Here is an 18,200-nt window from a genome sequence, read left to right on the forward strand (position 1 = left end):
ACGTGTGTGTTCCTGGTCACAGAACTGGTTAGGTAGTGACAGAGCACATCTCAGATTTTCTTTTTTGCTACAAGGATGGCTAATTATTTAATTGCAAACAACAGAGACAGGTCCAGTGGACGTGCACTTGGCATTCGTGGTCACTGCCAGCTTTCCAACAGGAGCCAGCCTGGAGGGTATCAGATATTAATAATGATAGTGGCAGCTAATACGGCCTGAACCCTGGTGAGGGGACCACAGAGCACTTTATTCACTCCTAGGGACTCATGGGGTGGCAGACGCCGTTACAGGACGGAAACCCAGGCCAGGAGAGGTTAAGAGACCTGCCCGAGGGGCCGCTGTTGGAAGGGGGGGTGGAAGCAGGTGCGCCCCCAGACTTGGCTCCTGCACATTGCACCTCCTCTCTTGGGGTGTGGAGGCATGTTTAACTAAAAATCCAGCACAAATTGCTTTAAACATAGGCGCGTTCACAAAGATGGTTCAAAAGTGCTTTCTTGTTTAATCCTGGTGATTCTGAGCTACAGAGAGGAGGGGTTCCTGATGGCTCCAGGGCTGGAGGGACTAAACAGGTTCTAATTTACTTATTTATTTATTTTTGGCCACGGGATCTTAGTTCCCCGACCAGGGATGGAACCCGTGCCCCCTGCAGTGGAAGCGAGGAGTCCTAACCACTGGACAGCCAGGGAAGTCCCAATAGGTTCTAATTTAATCTGATATTCAAAATTCAGAAAAGGTTACAGTGAAAGAGCGTCTCTCTCCCTGTCCCCGAGATCTCCTTCTAGACATTAAAATTTTTTTTTTTTTTGTGAATGCACAAGCAGATGCAGCATACTAGACACACAGTTCTGAACCTGGCTTTTTTCATTGAATTACATATGTAAAAGATCTTTCCATAGCACTATATAAGAGCTTCTGCATTCATTCATTCATTCTTTCTTTCTTTCTTTCTTTATTTATGGCTGTGTTGGGTCTTCCTTTCTGTGCGAGGGCTTTCTCTAGTTGCGGCAAGCAGGGGCCACTCTTCATCGCGGTGCGTGGGCCTCTCTCTATCGCGGCCTCTCTTGTTGTGGAGCACAGGCTCCAGACGCGCAGGCTCAGTAATTGTGGCTCACGGGCCCAGCTGCTCTGTGGCATGTGGGATCTTCCCAGACCAGGGCTCGAACCCGTGTCCTCTGCATTGGCAGGCAGATTCTCAACCACTGTGCCACCAGGGAAGCCCCTGCATTCATTTTTTAAAGAATAATAAAAGACAGACTAACCTAGCAATTAAAACTCAGACGGATTCTAGAAGACCAGAGCAGAGGGCTTTAGTGGTCTTCACCCAGCCCTGCCCCGGCGAGCCCTTCACATCACTTTGGAGCTTCTCAGACGCTGGGGCTCCCGCAGGCCACCGAGTAAACTCTGCCAGCCTTGAACCAGCAACCTGGCTGCCTCCTGAGAATTATGAATCACAAAACCCCTCATCTGGTATTTTCACACTTGGCCCTGGGACTCCTCAAAGGTGTGCCGGAGACCACACAGCAGAGCCTCACAGAGCTGCCTGGGCTGGGCAGGCGGTGGGGACAGGCGTGGTGGCCGTGCCGGCTGCAGCCATCACCCACGCCACGAGCATGTACCTTCCATCTGTACCCTCACCTTTGCTGGCTCTTAAGACACGTTCTAACCAATAATGTTCCAAGAATCTCGCTCTTTAGACCCTTGGGTAAGGGGCGGGATATAGCGGCTGTGTGAGAGCCCTAAAGGCAATGACCTGAGATGATGTGGGGAAGGTGTCTGCACATCCTGGCACATTAACTCAAGGATGATTCAGACGCTTGCTGTGTGCCAGGCACAGCCCCAGACCCTTCGATCCCAGAGACGAGCCCCCGAGGAGCTCCCATTCTGGTGCGGCAGAAAGGAAGATCAGACGCTGGGTCTGACACACCTGGTGGCCCGTAGAGGTAAGCACCTGAGCACTGGGACAGAGCTAAGGGGTCCCGGGGGGCCATCACAGCGCTGTCCTTTTGTCCTTATTTGGACAACTCTTTCCTTAAACCAAAAATCAACGATCAAACAAGAGCAACTGGATCGGAGTTTCCCACAGTGTGGTCAGCAGACCCCACGTGCGTGGAGGGCCGAAGAGTCCTGGGTCCCCTCCCAGACCTACTGAGTCAGACACTCTGGGGTGCGGCCCAGGGATCTGCATTCTAGACCAATGCTCTGAGGAATCCACTCAAGTCCAGGAGTCACTGACCTGTGTGACGAAGGGCGATTTACTGAATTCCAGTGCTTCCAAAGTAGGGGCTGGAGCTGCAGTGTCACAGGTTACAGATGTGCGGAACTTCCCCGGCACCACATACCCTGCCCTTCTGGAAGACGTCTGGAACTACCATCTATTTTCTCGTCTGACCGGACTGGGGGAGTTCTATGTTTCAGCGCGAGCCTTCTCATGTTGGGGCCGGGCCCAAGGTTCCCGCTCATTTAAAATAATCTCTGAGTAGATGCCCATAATAAAGACAGATAGCAGAGCAAGCACACATGGGTTCCATTTAAACACCATACAGAGCAGAGCCCCTGCTACAGGCTGTGACATTTAACTCTCAACCAAGTGACTTTCCCTGACCACCCATCTCAGCCAGCCACTCCGGTCCCCTTCACGCCACGCCCCCTTCCTTTTACTTGCTTTAATTTTCTTGGCAGGACTTGACACTAACTCAAACTTTTATTATTATGTGGCAGCCTACTTTTTGCTCAGAGACTGCTTCTGGGAGAGCAGGGCCTTTATTTTCATTTATCCAGGGAACATCTTTCAAGCACCCCAGCAGGCCCTATGCTAGGCACTGGGGACACAGTGGTGAACAAGGTAACATGATTCACGGAACTTGGAGCCTGGTGAGTAGAGAGAGCTCAGCGCACCGGGAAACACAGGGTGTGTCATAAGGAGAAAAATAAAGTGGGAAAGAGGACAGAGCCCGCCAGGAGGAGGCCATCAGGGCTCCGAGAGCAGTGACGGGACCAGCTTACAATGTGGGAGGATCACTCTGGTCGCTCCTTTGCCGGGTTTGATGGGACAGATCAGGAGTTGGTATTCGTCTGGGTGAAGCTGAGATGACGCCTAAGGGCAGCTGCTGAGCCTGGAGGTGAGGGGGGAGGTTTGGGCTGGAAACGTGAACACAGGAGTCAGCGCCAGGGAGATGGAATTTAGTTACGGTGGTGAGTGAGCCTCCCAGGGAGAGGGTTAAGCAAGTGCAAAGACTGAGCCCTGACGCACTGTGGCCCCACCAGTGCCCGAACAGTGCCCTGTGTGCAAAGGAGGCCCTCAGGAGAGACTTAACTGAATCGACGACATAGGTGGCACTGACACCTATGACATAGGTGACACTGCCTGACATAGGTGGCACTGCCTCCATTTTTATGAATGGAGAACTGTCCCTTAGCTTGGACTGAAAGTACACTTAACGCCTCCTGTTCATTACCACTGCCAGCCGCAGCCTCTCTGACGCTGGTCCTTTTCCCGTGGCTGACTTAGAGTCACGGCCCATGTCATGCTAATGGCGTATGCCCTCCGGTGACCTAAGTACCCACGTCGCCTCACACGGGGGTCGAGGTGTGTGAGGTGCAGACCCTGGGGGGCCAGCGGGCATCCTCGGTCCCTCAAGGAAGCATTCACCCCGCACAGCCAGCAGGGACCACCTGCTTCCACGCATGTGCGGATCTGACCCAGGCCCATCTCAGCCCCAACCGTTTCATACCTGGAAGAGGTAGGTTTTATGAAAACCACATGAACAAACTATTACTAGGAGCCTGTGTAATGTAGGAAGCACTGTGCAAAGTGCCAGGGCAAAAAACGAGGAAGGTCCAGTTGCCACCCTCAAGAGGCTGCCAATCTGATGTGGACGCTGAACCTTTCTGGTGCCGTGGTCCCTCTGGTGAAGAGAATGGACCTCCTTCCTGGAATAATGTTTTAAATAGATCAGTTTACTAAGGAAAATAAATATTTGGAAGTGCATTTACTACAATACTAGAAAACCCCCAAGTCTGTGATCTAGTAACAGATGTTCTTTTTTTTTAAAAAAAAATTTATTTATTTGGTTGCACCAGGTCTTAGTTGCGGAAGGCAGGCTCCTTTTGCAGCTCCAGGGCTCCTTAGTTGCGGCACGTGGGCTCCTTAGTGGTGGCACGCGAACTCTTAGTTGCGGCACGCGAATTCTTAGCTGCGGCACGCATGTGGGATCTAGTTCCCCGACAAGGGATTGAACCCACAACCCCTGCGTTGGGAGCGTGGAGTCTTATAGACACTGGACCACCAGGGAAGTCCCCGTAACAAACGTTCTTCTTTACTGATGCGCCATATAACGAATCTCATGGCAGGTCTAAGAACTACTGACATTTTGAAGCAGCGATGGAGATAAACAGTCTTTGAGGTATCTGCAAGGACCGTGATGTGATGTGAAAATACTAGGATTTCCACTTGCAGCAAAGTCACAGGTCTGTTCTTGTTCTGGTCTGTTGACTTGATTCGCAACGGAAGGAAATGTTACATTGCAGTCAGATTTAGTAAAAATCGAGACCCCTGAACTCTCTCCATGGAATGGGAGAGACCAGAGCCCCCCTCTCACAGGCTCACAGAGGCTGTTAAGTGTGGGCGCAGGAACGGGGCGTGGAGGGACAGGGATGCAGGAATGGGGCGTGGAGGGGCAGGGGTGCAGGAACAGGGGGTGGAGGGGCAGGGATGTGCTTGTGAAGAAAGGCTGGTAGCTATATATCGGGATGTGGGAGCATGGTGAGCTGGGGATAGGCCCACGATTCTACAGAGGGGGTTAGAGTCGGTAGAAAATGAGGTTATGAAGGAAGAGCTGTGTCATGAAGCATCTCGGGCGCTACGGCATCATTTTTTCAGTGGTGGCAAGAAAGAACCATGGAAAGATTTTAAGGACTCATTTCAACAGGATCAAATTTATATTTTGGAAAGATACTTTTAGCAGATACTTGGAGGATGCCTTAGTCCAGGGAGAAATTGGCAGCAGGGAGATCTGATGTTAAGATATTGAAGGAGCGAAGCCAAGAGATGAAAAAAGCCCAGTTATTGCAGTGACAGTGGAAACAAAGACTTGAGGAATGAGAAGGTCTCAAGGAGGTGGAATTAATATGGATTAGACAGCAGGGTCAAGAAGGACCCTCCGTCTCTGGAATAAAGGAAGGCCACGTATGCTTGAGGGAGGGAAAAAAAATGGAAGGGAAGCTGCCTGCAGGTTAGAGGGAAGTCAGAAGGGATGATGAGTTCGCTTGAGTTTGAGACGCCTATGTCTAGCAAGGAGTTGGAATTGAAAAGATAGAGCTTTCTTTGCTGTTCAGCAGAAACTAACACAACATTTTAAAGCAACTATACTCCAATAAAAACTAAAAAAAAAAAAAAGAAAATGGAGAGCTTTCCCTTTGGGTATTAAATTTTTTCTTATTGCTTTGTAAGGGCTCTTTATATATACAGGCATACCTCAGAGATACTGCGGGCTTGGTTTCAGACCACCACCATAAAGTAAATATTGCAATAAAGTGAATCACACGAATTTTTAGGTTTCCCAGTGCAAATAAAAATTATGTTTACACTAGACTGTGGTCTGTTACATGCACAACAGCATTATGTCTAAAACACGTATATATCTTAATTAAAAAAATACTTGAATGCTAAAAAAATGCTAACCATCATCTGACCCTTCAGTGAGTCGTAATATTTTTGCAATGGTAACATCAAAGATCGCTGACCACAGATCAAATAAAATAACAATGAAAAAGTCTGAAATTTTGAAGTCTGAATTACCAACGCGTGACAAAGAGACACAAAGTAAAGCAAATACTTTTGGAAAATGGCACCAATAGATTTGCTCAATGCAGGGTTGCCACAAACCTTCAATTTGTGAAAATGCATTATCTTTGAAGCACAATAAAGCAAAGTGCAATAAGACGAGGTGTGCCTGTATATATACATACACACACACACACACACACTTTCTCTGTCATACACAAGGCAAATATTTTTGCCAGTTTATCTACCAGTCAGTCATCAATCACCAGCAAGCTGTGAGTTTCCTGTGTGAGTTCTACCTTTGCCATGGTGCTTAGAAAGGGTTTCCCCACCCCCACATTATAAAAATATCCATCGAAAATTTCTCCTAATGTTTTTATGGCTTTGTTTTTCATATGTAAATATTTAAAACTTCTAGGCTTGACTTTGCACGGGCTCTGCCCTGACTCTCATCTTCTGGGTGTTAGCTAGCTATTCTGGCACCGCCGCCGATCGAAGACTTCATCCTTCCCTAACGCATTTAAACTCAAGCCATTTTTATAGACAACTTTTTCTAAAAATTTTTCCCCTTAATTTGGAAACTTTCAAAAATACAGAAAGCTACCAGAAGAAAGGGCCAATCAACCATATGCCTACACACAGAATTAACCACTTACATAACTGGTCCTTTTTCCATTATCGACGACAAATTCTAAATTTCTAATTACATTGGGGCTTTCCATGGAAAACGGAAGTATCTAATAATCTTTACGTTCGGTAAATCCTACAAACTGGCTTTTTTTTCAGGGTGGAAAGTCACAGAAATGCATCAAAGTGAAAACAGTCCAACTTAAAAAAGATAAATGAAAAGCTAAAAATATATGCTATCCCATGAAATTTCAAGATTATGCTCTGTTTCTGTGCCTAGGCTATGTTGATAACATTCCAAACACTACACAGTTTTAATTTTTTTCTCGCAACTCCTTTAGGTTTACCTTGAGGGACATCAGAGGGTACACGTGTGGTCACTTGGGGGTTAATCCTCACTGATGCTGAATGCCCCCAGTCTTTGCTCTGTTCAGCAGAGCATGAAATCTCAAAGCTCAGGAGAGCAATGCGGCCGGGCTGCCAGAGTGATGCCATAAAGCTCTGCATTAAAAATTCATACTGCAGGCTCGCCTCAGAGCTCGGCTCTGGCTGAAAGGAGAGCTGGTGGGGAAATATGAGACACCCCACTGTCTTTCTGGCAATTGGAGACATTCCTCAACAAACAGCACCTCAGGAAGAGAATGAAAGGGCAAACAAGCCGTGAAGGAAATCAATGAGTTCAATTATCTAGCTCCCTCTCGCTTTCCTATAGGAAACTTCTCATTCTGAAGGCTGGTTCCCAAAAGTTTTTTTTGTTTTTTTTTAAAATATGATATCCCAGGACAAAAGCCCTAGACATCTTGCCTCTGCCCAGGTGTTTGGCACCTCTCTTAATTTGTTTTACACCAGCCCAGGGACCCCCAAATTCTCCAGGACACGTGGAGTCAGGTCTCTGCTGAACGCTAAGAGCTGCCCCAATGTGTGGCTGGAGGGAACCACGCTGTTCTCGCTTTAGAAAGTGTGTCCCGCACACACGGCACGTAGATTTCCGAAGGTGGTTATTTCGTGGTTAAGGCACTAACAGTCCTGCAATCATCTGAACTCAGAACTTTTTACGCCCAGTGTTAGCAGCACCCAAATGGTAATAGTTAAGATTTTTAGATTCAGAGTCTCTTAGGATGATGACGTGACACCAAACAGTGCACTTCAGCCCACAGCTGCAGCATGCAAATACAGACAGAGGTCTTGTGATGCAGACAGACTGATCTTCCCAGGTCAAACATGGAAAATGATGGGGTTCTTTAGGGTTGGAAGAGACCTGACGGTGGGGAAAGTGAACCAGCGTTTTTTCCAATGGGCCAGGAAGGGACGCTTGCAGCTGACAGCAGTGCCGCAGCCCTGTTTCCCGAGGGCGTGCATTCAGACGCTGCGCCCGGCTCTCTGCGGCGGACTGCACTTCACTCGGGAGGAAACTAAGGCCAGACTAAGGAAAGGGAGCGCCTTGCCCAAGGTTTCTGCACCCACAGCACCAGGAATCAAACCCCGTAGTGACCCTGAGACCTGGGCTCTTCCCCTGAGGCTCACACCACCCCCACATGCTGGACAGCCCCTTCCCCGAAGGCCCCTCCGCAGATGGCTGCGCAGGACCTGCTGGGAGAGGATCGGAGGTCCCAGCTTCTGGCAAGAACCTGGGTGATAAAGTTCAAGAGGCCGAGAAACGGTCAGGCTCTTCAAACCTGCCTGTGGGTTAGTCCAATCTTCCCGTTTTGCTAATGAGGACCCTGCCGCTGCCCAGGGAGGGAGCTGTGCTGGCCACACGCGGTGACAGAGCTGGGATCCGACCCAGGGTCTCCTGACTCTAGGCCCAGCACCTTCCACTGTCCACCCACCAGGGGAGGCTGGGACATCTATTAGCATCACCGAACAGCAGTCTGGGAACGGGGTCCGCAGAGCATTCTGGGGCCCCAAACTCCCTCGTCTGATGATACCATAGGGAAGCCACCGGAAGATGCCACGGCCACTGGCAGAATGTAAAGGCACAAAAAGACAGGGCAAGTGTGAAGCTTCCTAGTTTGAACCTGTGCGGCAATGACGGCAGTGTGACAAATCAGGCTCCCCAACAAGAGGGAACCCAAGGGGTAACCGTCTCATGGTACACCTACTGATGGAATATCGTGCAGCATGCATCACATTTCTGAAGAACAGGTAATGACAAGAAAGACATACTTACATGGCAAGTAAAAAAAGAAAAAAAACAAACTAGAAACGAAAACTGAGTATCAGTCTGATGCCGTTTTTAAAAGTTAAAAAAAAATAGAGCACCATATAGAAAAGAGACTGGAAGGAAATATGCCAAAATGTTAAGAGTTATCTGTGTGTTGTGGGATAATAAGTGATGATCTATTTTTAAAAATCTTCTAGAATTTTCTAAATTTCATATAATAAACATGTGTGGCTTTTGTAATTAAAAATAATACATGTCACATAAAAGGAATTACTCTTCACTGATGTGGGGCGATTCCAAGCGAAGGATAGTTTCTCACTTCCGCCAGCTTTCCTGCTTCCCTTCAAAGGGCCCTTGACTGGTCAGGGTGCGTCAAATCCCCTTCTTCCCGACACTTTGGAAGCAAAGATGTGCAGTGTCACAATGACCAGCGAGGACACGGCCCCCAGGGCAGCCAGGGACTCCCAGGGGGTGGGGGTCAGAAATGCACGGCTTTGGGAGGGATCTCACTGAGGGCAGAAGGCAGCGTGAACATTCCAGACTGGCCTCCATTACAATTCTGTCTCCATGAAGCACTTCAAAGGTTCAGGTGGCTCCTGCCTTCTTCCTAGACTCCAACAGCTTCCTTAGTTTGCCCTTCCAGAGAGCAAACGGCCTTGCTGCTCGGGCTCCCAGCACTGCCGAGACTGGTCCCTCGGCTGCACCTCTGACCCACCGGTCTCCACAGCGGAGGCACCCGCAGAGTGATTCATTCAACAAAAGCCCCATGTGTCGATGATGCCAGTGGGCCCGTGGTGTGCAGGGACCGAGGTGCGGGCCCTCCTCTGAGGCAGGTCAGGCGACGTTGGCCAACTCTGGGCGGTCTGCAGGGACACGCCCATCCTGTTCCCAGAGCCCCACAAGCAGGAAAGCGCCCGTGACGATGCCCATTTTGCAGCTCATTTGCTGTGCTTTGATCTTCTACAAATTGACGTTTTCTCCAGCAGTCCCTTACCCGTTTCCTTTAGCCTCAAACTGTGAGTTCTCCAAGACTGTCCTTTACAGTAGATCAGAAGAACTTCAAGGATCATTAAAAACCCAAAATTTGTATAAAAGCATGCCAGACCCAGGTGACAGCCTATGAGTACTCTTCTCTACACTATCCCCTCCAAGGATGCTGGACGAATGTGATTGCTATCTCCATATTCATAAACATGTTTATACACACACGCATATAGGACAGCTATATGTACACGTGTGTGGCACGTGTTTTTGTGTGCAGAGCGTGTGAGCCATGTCTGTGTGCATATCACGCCTGTTAACTCTCCCTGCCTTCTTTACTCTGCAGTTCTAGCACCTGACACAATGCCTGCATTTTAACACAGAGTTTTAATGTTAGCCGAAGGGGGACTTACTTCCCTGGTGGCGCAGTGGTTAAGAATCCGCCTGCCAATGCAGGGGACATGGGTTCGAGCCCTGGTCCGGGAAGATCCCACATGTCGCGGAGCAACTAAGCCCGTGCGCCACAACTACTGAGCCTGCGCTCTAGAGCCCGTGAGCCACAACTAGTGAAGCCCACGCACCTAGAGCCCGTGCTCCACAAGAGGAGACACTGCAACGAGAAGCCCGTGCACCGCAACGAAGAGTAGCCCCCGCTCACCGCAACTAGAGAAAGCCTGCGTGCAGCAACGAACACCCAACGCAGCCATAAATAAATAAATAAATAAATAAATAAATAAATAAATAAATTTATATATATATATAAAAAAGATTAGCTGAAGGGAGGAAAGGTAAAGATTGCCAATTCTCACTGATGCCTTACAATTTCTAGAGCATGGAGTCCATGGAACAGGTTAAGAATCCCTGGCACTCAGAGGTCTTTCTACCTGAATTTGAAAATATGAAGCCACGCCCTTCTTTCTACGCAGTTCCCAGACTGGGGAAAACTCCAGATCAGGGCTGTACTGCCTGGAAAAGGCAAAACAGATTCAGTCAGTGCAATAGCCAAGGAAAGCCCTTTAGGGCTCATGCAGGCACTGAATTTTAGGTGTGAAGCAAAATGCTTGGACAGAGAGGGAAAATCCCAGGAATTCTACAAAACGCACACACCCTTTTGCAGATAAGGTATGGGGAAAAAAAGGCATCATTTGTTCCCAGCAAGTCTGATTTCTCTCTCAGGTTTAAGGGACAGGGGTTTCTTTATTCAAGCCCATCCCCTGGAAACCATCAAAGTAGCTGCTTCTCTATTTTTAGGGAAATTAATCTAACCAGGATAATTACAGCAACTGGTACTGGAAATTGATGACTCATCAAAAAGCCAGGAAATAGAAAATGTTACATTCTTAAAGGTACAGCAGGGAGACTCCATTTCCGGACACTGAGGTTGGTCTTTTCAAACTCAATCGGGGGAAGCACAATCTGTCTAACGTGAGTATTCCGCTTACTGAGCTCTACCTGGCCCAGTTTCCTGAGTCCTGCACGTGGAACTGTAAAAAACATAAATAAAAGAGAAATCGGTCTGCGAGGGTACACACCACGGGGCTCGTGGGGAGGGAGAGAAGACGTGAAACCCTTCAAGAAGGCCGGTCACCCGGTGAGCCAGCACTCGGTAACGCAGCCCTTTGAAGACAGCACAGGAAGAGACTTTCTAGGCCACGGTGGGAGTGCAGAGAGCACTGGATTTGAGGCCTGCCTCTGTGTTCCCAGGACTGTTTCCTTGTCTATGCAATGAACACAACAAGCACTTCCTCCACGACTGCTGGAGAGAATAAACAAGGTATCATGCAAGAAGGTGCCGTGACATAGTCCAGAGTGACCCGGATGCACGGACGGTCTTGGTCCCCCCGTCGAGTCTTCAACTGTGGGCATCCTCACATTTTCAAATCTCGTTTGAGGTCCTCCACGCCCATTTCTGGGACACAGGCATCCCCTACCTCCAAAACACGGGGTGCAGGGTACAGGCTCCCTTAAACAATTTCAATAAAGCCCTAAGCCAAGCTCGCCTGGGAGTTTTCTGCTTTCTCAGAGCATAATGCATTTTGTGATTATACACTGGTTATATACACGCTAGAGAGTAAATACTCTAAAATGAACCCAAGTGAAGTTCCTCATAAACGTCTCTTTCGTAATGTACTATGTAAGTATGTGTGCATACGATGTGGTTCTTTTTAAAAAGCATATAGGCAAGGAATACAACATGAGTAACCTTAAGAAATATGAATTTTACCGGCAGGAAAGGTTTGGGAGGTGCAAATTCTTCTAAGACTAACATTAGCTATAAAAAATGCAGCATTTCAGTGCAATTCAATATTTTCTTTCATCAGAGGCTCAGAGCCTCCGCCCACAAGTCAAGAGGAATGTAATAAGCTGACTGTGTGTGTTACAACTGAAGCTGCTTCGGCAACCAGGACTCCGGGGGACAGAGCAAAGAGGTGGCCGTGGACTTGAGCGAAAATGGGACTTCCTGCACTTTCGCCCAGAATGCTGGTATCTTGGCTGGGAGGGCAACATTCCTCCCAACGTGGGCCGCGGCCACCTAAGCCCAACTACAAGCGAACAGCTGCAGGAGACAGGCGTGGAGTCGGGGGGCAGGGGGAGCTGTCCAGGCCTCTCTCCCGGGGCCCAAAAAGCGGTCTGCCCTCCTCCAAGGCCAACCCGGGGAACCACTGAAATCTTAAAATCCAACCTGTTCGCCTTTGCTAGAATCTCCAAGTTAAGTGTCAAGTGTGGGGTGCTAAATCTCTGTTTGCTAAGAGAAAGCAGAAGATCTGTACACAGCCTGACCAGCCGAGGAGGACGTACATTTTTAACTTAAAAAAAAAAAAAAGCTGAGAAATAATTCATTTATTTAACCCAGAAATGGCTATAATCTGAAACCCTGCAATCCTCTTCCACAGCAACTGTTTTGGCAAGCCCCCCCGATGTTCCAACAAATAGTAAACTGTGCTTGCCATTTGTCTAAGGGACCTTGCATTAATAAACATGAAGAAGAGCACTTTACCTCCCACTCTCAATGACAGGACAAAACAAAGACCAGCTGTATTCATCAATGAGGCCTTGTTCTGCACATAAAGGCTAATTACATTTCGCTTCAAGCCTACACATGGAAAACTTTCCTGCTGCCGTACCCGCCACAGCCAGCCGGGCCGGTCCAGCTGACGCAGGCCGAGGGCTGCACCCAGTCAACGGGGGCTCCCGATGGCCTCGCTGCCTTCGACCTGCAGGCTTCGGTCCCAAGTGGGGGCGGGGATGGTCACCCCAGTGACATCTCCCAGGGGTGGACAGGCGACGTGGGCCCTTCCAACCTCCTGTGGAGACGAGGCCGTTCAGGCCCGTCTAATTTCAGAAACGCACGCACCCGAGCCCAGGGCAAGCTTGTCGGGAACAGCCTCTACTCGTTGACAACAGAATAGGCGACAGCGATTAGTGACAGTGACCACGGCTGTCACCGTGCTGGGCGCTGCACACCCACCTCCTCATTACTCTCCACAGCCGCCCAGCGTCCTGACTACTATTATGCCCATTGTACAGGCGAGAAAAGAGAGTCACGGAGGTCAATTAGCTTATCCCGGGACACACAGAAGGTGAGCAGCGGACCCCGGCAATCCACTCAAAGCCCACCTTCCACAGTGCCTCCCCCATCCCCTTCCTGCATTTTCTGTCAACACATTTTTTAAAAGCCCTCCTTTCGAAGGGAGAAGATACATTGTTTTGAAATGTTTTAAGACCATTTGTGAGATTTGCCCCTGGCGGGCTTATATTCGTATGTATTAATGAAAAGCTGTCTAGTCTAAGACAGTATACGTCAGTCGGGCCTGAAGCAGATGGTAAAGTGACAGACCTTTCCCAGAAAATGAAAGGGGGGAGGAATGCGGAGGGGGCAGCTCTGTGTGGGATCTCCAAGATCGAAGCGATTGTCTCCGAAGTTAAAAGAAAGTAGCAATTATTATCTCAGGCCATTCTCTACGCTTTTTGTGGCTTACTTACTCTGGGAACCGTTTACAGTAAGGGTTTGGCCCTAGGCTGCCCTGTGGTAGCTGTTCATTTCTATTGGGGAAATGCCGATCCCCGTCCGAGCCTCCGTCCAGCCCCTGCGCCCAGCATGCCCACCTGCCCTGGCAGATCCACCCGCCGGAGCTTCGGGCTGGTCCTCCAGGAGATCGGCCTCGCCGCCTGGTGTTTTCACAGACGGCGCTCCTCCTTTGCCTCTAGCAACCCCTCACCGCGGCTCGTCCTTCGGCCTCAAACCCCTGGTCATCCCTTTCAGGAAGGCTTCCTCCACAGTCCTTTCCTCTGGCTCCAGCGGGGTGGGGTGGTGTGCGCTGGGGACCCGCCATCCCCATCGCCAGCTCCCTCTCCCCCTGCTCCTCCCCTGGCCGGGGAGGGGAGGAGGGTAAAGGTCAGGGGTTGCTGGCGCTGCCGGGATCCCCGTCGCCTCCCAGAGGCCACAGCTCCTCTCCAGGTGGCCCCTCCAAACGGAGGTGGGGTGAGGCCCGGCCAGTGCTCGCTCGGGGTGCCCGGACCCCGCTGGTCTCCCTCGTCCCCGCTGTGCCCATGTTAAACTCTCTTCTGACCGACCTAGCTAGAGTGGGCTGTCTGTCTTCTGTGGACACCCCGACGGCACAGGTGCTGCGCTAATGTACGTCCCCTCCATCACAGCAGGGGTCACGCTGGCTCGCAATAGCTTTTCTCCCCGCGTCCCCCGGCCGATCCTCCCCGAGGAGGCCTCCAGGAACGCGAGCGCCGCTGACGAGTGGCTCTGAGGCGTGCCCATGAGGCTCGCTCTCTCTGCGCCCACGTGCACGCCACACCTCTGCCTCCCCGCCTGTCCCTGGAGGAGACGAGGGCCTCCTGCTACGATCACAGGAGGGGACACACCCCGAGAGCACCCGTGGCCCCGTCAGCAGTTGGTAACAAGAGCCACAGCCCGGAGGCAAAGCATTTTACGTGACAGAACGACTGACCCCCGTGCTTTTTGATTCTATTCTCCGTTCAGTGAAAATGAGCAAGTAACCTGTGGGTTTTCACTCGTCTAGATCTGGAGGGAAAAGAAGCTTTCTGGACTCAAGATAACACTGATGTGACGGGAAACAGTCTAGAGACATTTCTCCCTGAGCCCCTGTCCCCCACCACCGCTTCTCGTCAAAGGCCAGCGGGCTCAGAGTTCAAGGAGAGGTCTGGGGGCAGGAGGACCGGCCTCTGGTGCTCCCCTGGGTAGCCCTGCTGATGCAGGTGACCCGAGATTTAACGATCTTACCTGTCAGATGACAGAGCTGGCGGCTTAGGAACAGCCCGGGGTCCCTGCATCTATAAACGGTCACTTAGGACAAGACTGAAGGCTGAAAATCATCCCGACATCTCAAGGCACCTCTGACCCCTCCCTGGGAGCAGGTGACTGAGCTCTTTGCTGGCTGAGAGACGGGAATCATCCCCAAGCATCACCCTGGCCCTGAGCACAGTGAGGCAGGGAGAGAGGGTGGGGACAGGGACAAGATGTCCCCTCCTCCCCCTTTCTGTCTCCCAGGCACTCCTGGCCGCCACGTGCCCTCCCGAGAGAAGACCAACAGCCCTGAGCTGGGGAAGGTTAAGTCCTTCCTAGATGGCTGTTCTCGGTGCCATTGCTTCCTCAACCCCTAAGGCAAACCAATTACATGGACACAAATTCTCTGTGTGGCTTTTTAGAAGCCCAAGAAGGAAGTAAGAAGTTGTGACTCTCAGCCACGGCCCAGTACTTAGCCATCATATGACAGGTGGCATTCTCGGCTGTCAACTCCCAATAGTTTCTGCAGATGCTTGGTGTCACCAGGCAGTAGGTACACCTCCCCCCCTGTGCACGCAGGGAACACGGCGGGAGACACTGGCTTCTGGAAGCTGAGCTTTGGTGACAGTCTCTGAGCAGCGGCTTTCGAAATGGTTTTTGACTGAGATCCACAGGAAGAACTACACTTTATGCTGTGGCTCAATAACTCTGTACTTTCAGATTTACACACGAGTTAAACAAAAGTGTCACAAAACAATGCCTAACTTTACTGTGTGCCATGAGCCATGACATTTTCTGTTCTATTCCATTATTTTGTTTTATATTCTATTTATTACCCAACTAGCCAGTTGCCACTCGCTAAAGTGACTTCACGATTGTGACCCACAGTCTGAAAACCATGGGCTTAGACGGGCTTAGAGGTTGGGTTCACAAAAGTTTTTTTTAAGTGTATAATAAAGCCAACTTTGGTTGACTGTAGATATGCAAGATGTATCTATGCCTTTTAGAAAGAGGTGTGGTTTAACAAAAATAAATTAACAGAAACTAATGAAATAATCCAACTTATCACCCCCAAAGTCATCATGAATTTTGTCAGCAAGTAAGATGATGTGGGTAAGAGTGAATGAATCAGGGAATTAGCACAGCATCTTCAGATCAAAGTCTTTTAGAAAAGAAATGCTATAAACTTAAGGCTAGAGCTATGTATCAGACTAAAACATTATAATTTTAAAAAATCGAATTTACTGAGAACAACAACCTACATAGTAGAATAAAGTCCAGGCGGAAATAGGAGAAAAACAAGGATGACACGCGGGCAGAAGAGGGAACCCGGACACGGACACCGAGGAACCCCAGGGTGACAGCAGCTGGCGTGGTGCCTCGGAGGGTACGTCTTGGGAGGTGAGGAACTCTCATGCTGTGGGCCCAGAGGGGAGGGCGGAGACGCACGCCTGCCGGCCCATTGACAGTGATGCCCGGGGTCGGAAGGGTTAATACCAGAACCACCAGTTTTCAAAGCGCAATTGTAACGGTCACGGGACCTTAGAACCGGCTCTTTCTGTACCACCTGAAGTCTCATTTCAGCACACCGAGAGGGGACAGCGATCCGGCGGGGTCCCCCGGGATTAGACATGCCAACAAGTCAGCCGGAGTCGCCAAGACGGACCAGGACGCTTTAGTCTTTGCGCAGAAGATCTCTGCTCATGATCAAAACTGGTTCTGACCACCAGACCTGGGTAGCTGGGCTCTCAAGATCTCGAGCTGCTAAACAACCCCGAGCAAAGGTCAAGGGCTGCCCTACTGCCCCCTCAACGTGCCCTGAGAGCAGCCGGCCCAGCAGCAACCTCAAAGGCCAAGGGCAAAGGTGATGGGGCTGAGGGATGCCGAGTACCAGGGCCCCACACGGAGCAGGCGCCGGGGAGGAGGGCGACGCTGCTCAGAGCCCCCTCCCCACTCGCCAGCGCCCCCTGAGGCCCGGTGTGAGCACAGCAGGAGACGCTTCTCACTGCAGACACAGCTGTCACGGCTGGGGTGGGGTGGGCGCTGGGGACGCATGGGTTTCTGGGGGAGGTGGGACAGGAAAAAGTTGTTCCAACTCTAGCCTGGCATTGTCAGGGGATGATCTGTTTGTTGCTCCTTCATCTTTCTTGATTTACGTCAACATGACTTCTTGCCTCCTGGTGTTCTGCGTGGAGGGTAGGCTAGCCACAGTGTACCCGGAGTGCATCACTGATTTCCTCCCCACAAGACCCTCGTGTGATACACCTGCCCAAAGATACACGCCCCCTCTGGGTGTGTCCGCACGCGGACGCCCAGCACCGTAAGGTGGGACTTGAGCAAATACACCTGTGTGGGAGTGAAGGCACAGGTGAAAGGTGATGCCATTGGCACAGACCAAGCTCCACAAAATGTCCCAAGTATCACATCTTCTCTACACTGACTCTTTTTCAAACTTTCTTAGAAAAAGGCACAGTGGTGGCCAGGGTTCACAATAATTAAGGAAAAAAGTTTCAGTTGGAAGGATTGTTCTGAGAGCACCAGATAGAGCTTACTGTCACATCTTGGGTTTTAAACTGATGCAAGCAAGTCATGGGAACGACACCCTGTTCCTTACAGCAGCTCAGAGGCCAAGCATCTTCGAAACCCCGTACCGCTTTGCAAAGTCAATAAACAGGAGGGTGAGGCAGGGAAATCTTTCATGGATTAGCAAAATCGGATGACACCTGACCAAATGCATGCCGATGGAGGGAGCCAGGCAGAGACTTACTTGGCGGTAATTTCTTCATCATATTTGGTTTTCAGGTCAAATAATTCTGTTCGAGTTTTTTCCAGCGCTGAAAGGCAGAGGACATAAAACCATAATATACTAATTGTTCACATTAAGTCAGAAAGAAAAAGTATACACGTAATACAGTCTCATTTCAAAGGAGGCAAAGATTACAAAAGTATACACAGCATGGAACAGAAAAATCCCCTTCCACTGCCACCTCACCTCATCCCATGCGCCTTTTCTGAGATAACCACTGTTACTAGTTTATTGTGTAAGTTTCCTGCTTTTAAATAAATTTCACTATTTAAAAAATATTTCCATACCTAATCGCATATATATTTAAGTGTATGTGTGTGTGTATATATATAGTTCACACCCCTCCCCCTTCATAAATAGGATGATACAAATATCTTCTGAGATTTGCCCTCTGCCCTTAGCAGACATATGGAAATCTCTCCATGCTGGGACATTGGCAATGACAATAACAACTTAGCTCTTGTACAGGGCTTGCCACATGCCCGGGGAGTCAGGACACCTAGAAAGGAAGGTGCTAGGTAAAGAGCATGGGTGTTTCAACTTCAGATCAATATCACTCAGCTGGCCTCTCAAGAGTCGATTT

At 49.9% G+C, this 18,200-nt stretch overlaps 1 protein-coding gene across 6 annotated transcripts in view; it reads right to left on the reverse strand.

The window, feature by feature from the left end:
- Positions 1 to 18,200, reverse strand: part of CUX1 (cut like homeobox 1) — a 371,822-nt gene that overhangs the window by 115,443 nt on the left and 238,179 nt on the right. For all 6 annotated transcript variants that reach the window (XM_068565281.1, XM_068565280.1, XM_068565279.1 and 3 more), the window contains exon 8: positions 17,579 to 17,645. In XM_068565281.1, coding sequence (XP_068421382.1) covers positions 17,579 to 17,645 — 67 coding nt within the window. The remainder of the gene's footprint in view (positions 1 to 17,578; positions 17,646 to 18,200) is intronic.

The sequence above is a fragment of the Eschrichtius robustus genome, chromosome 16, assembly GCF_028021215.1.
Source record: "Eschrichtius robustus isolate mEscRob2 chromosome 16, mEscRob2.pri, whole genome shotgun sequence".
NCBI classification, from domain to species: Eukaryota; Metazoa; Chordata; class Mammalia; order Artiodactyla; family Eschrichtiidae; genus Eschrichtius; species Eschrichtius robustus.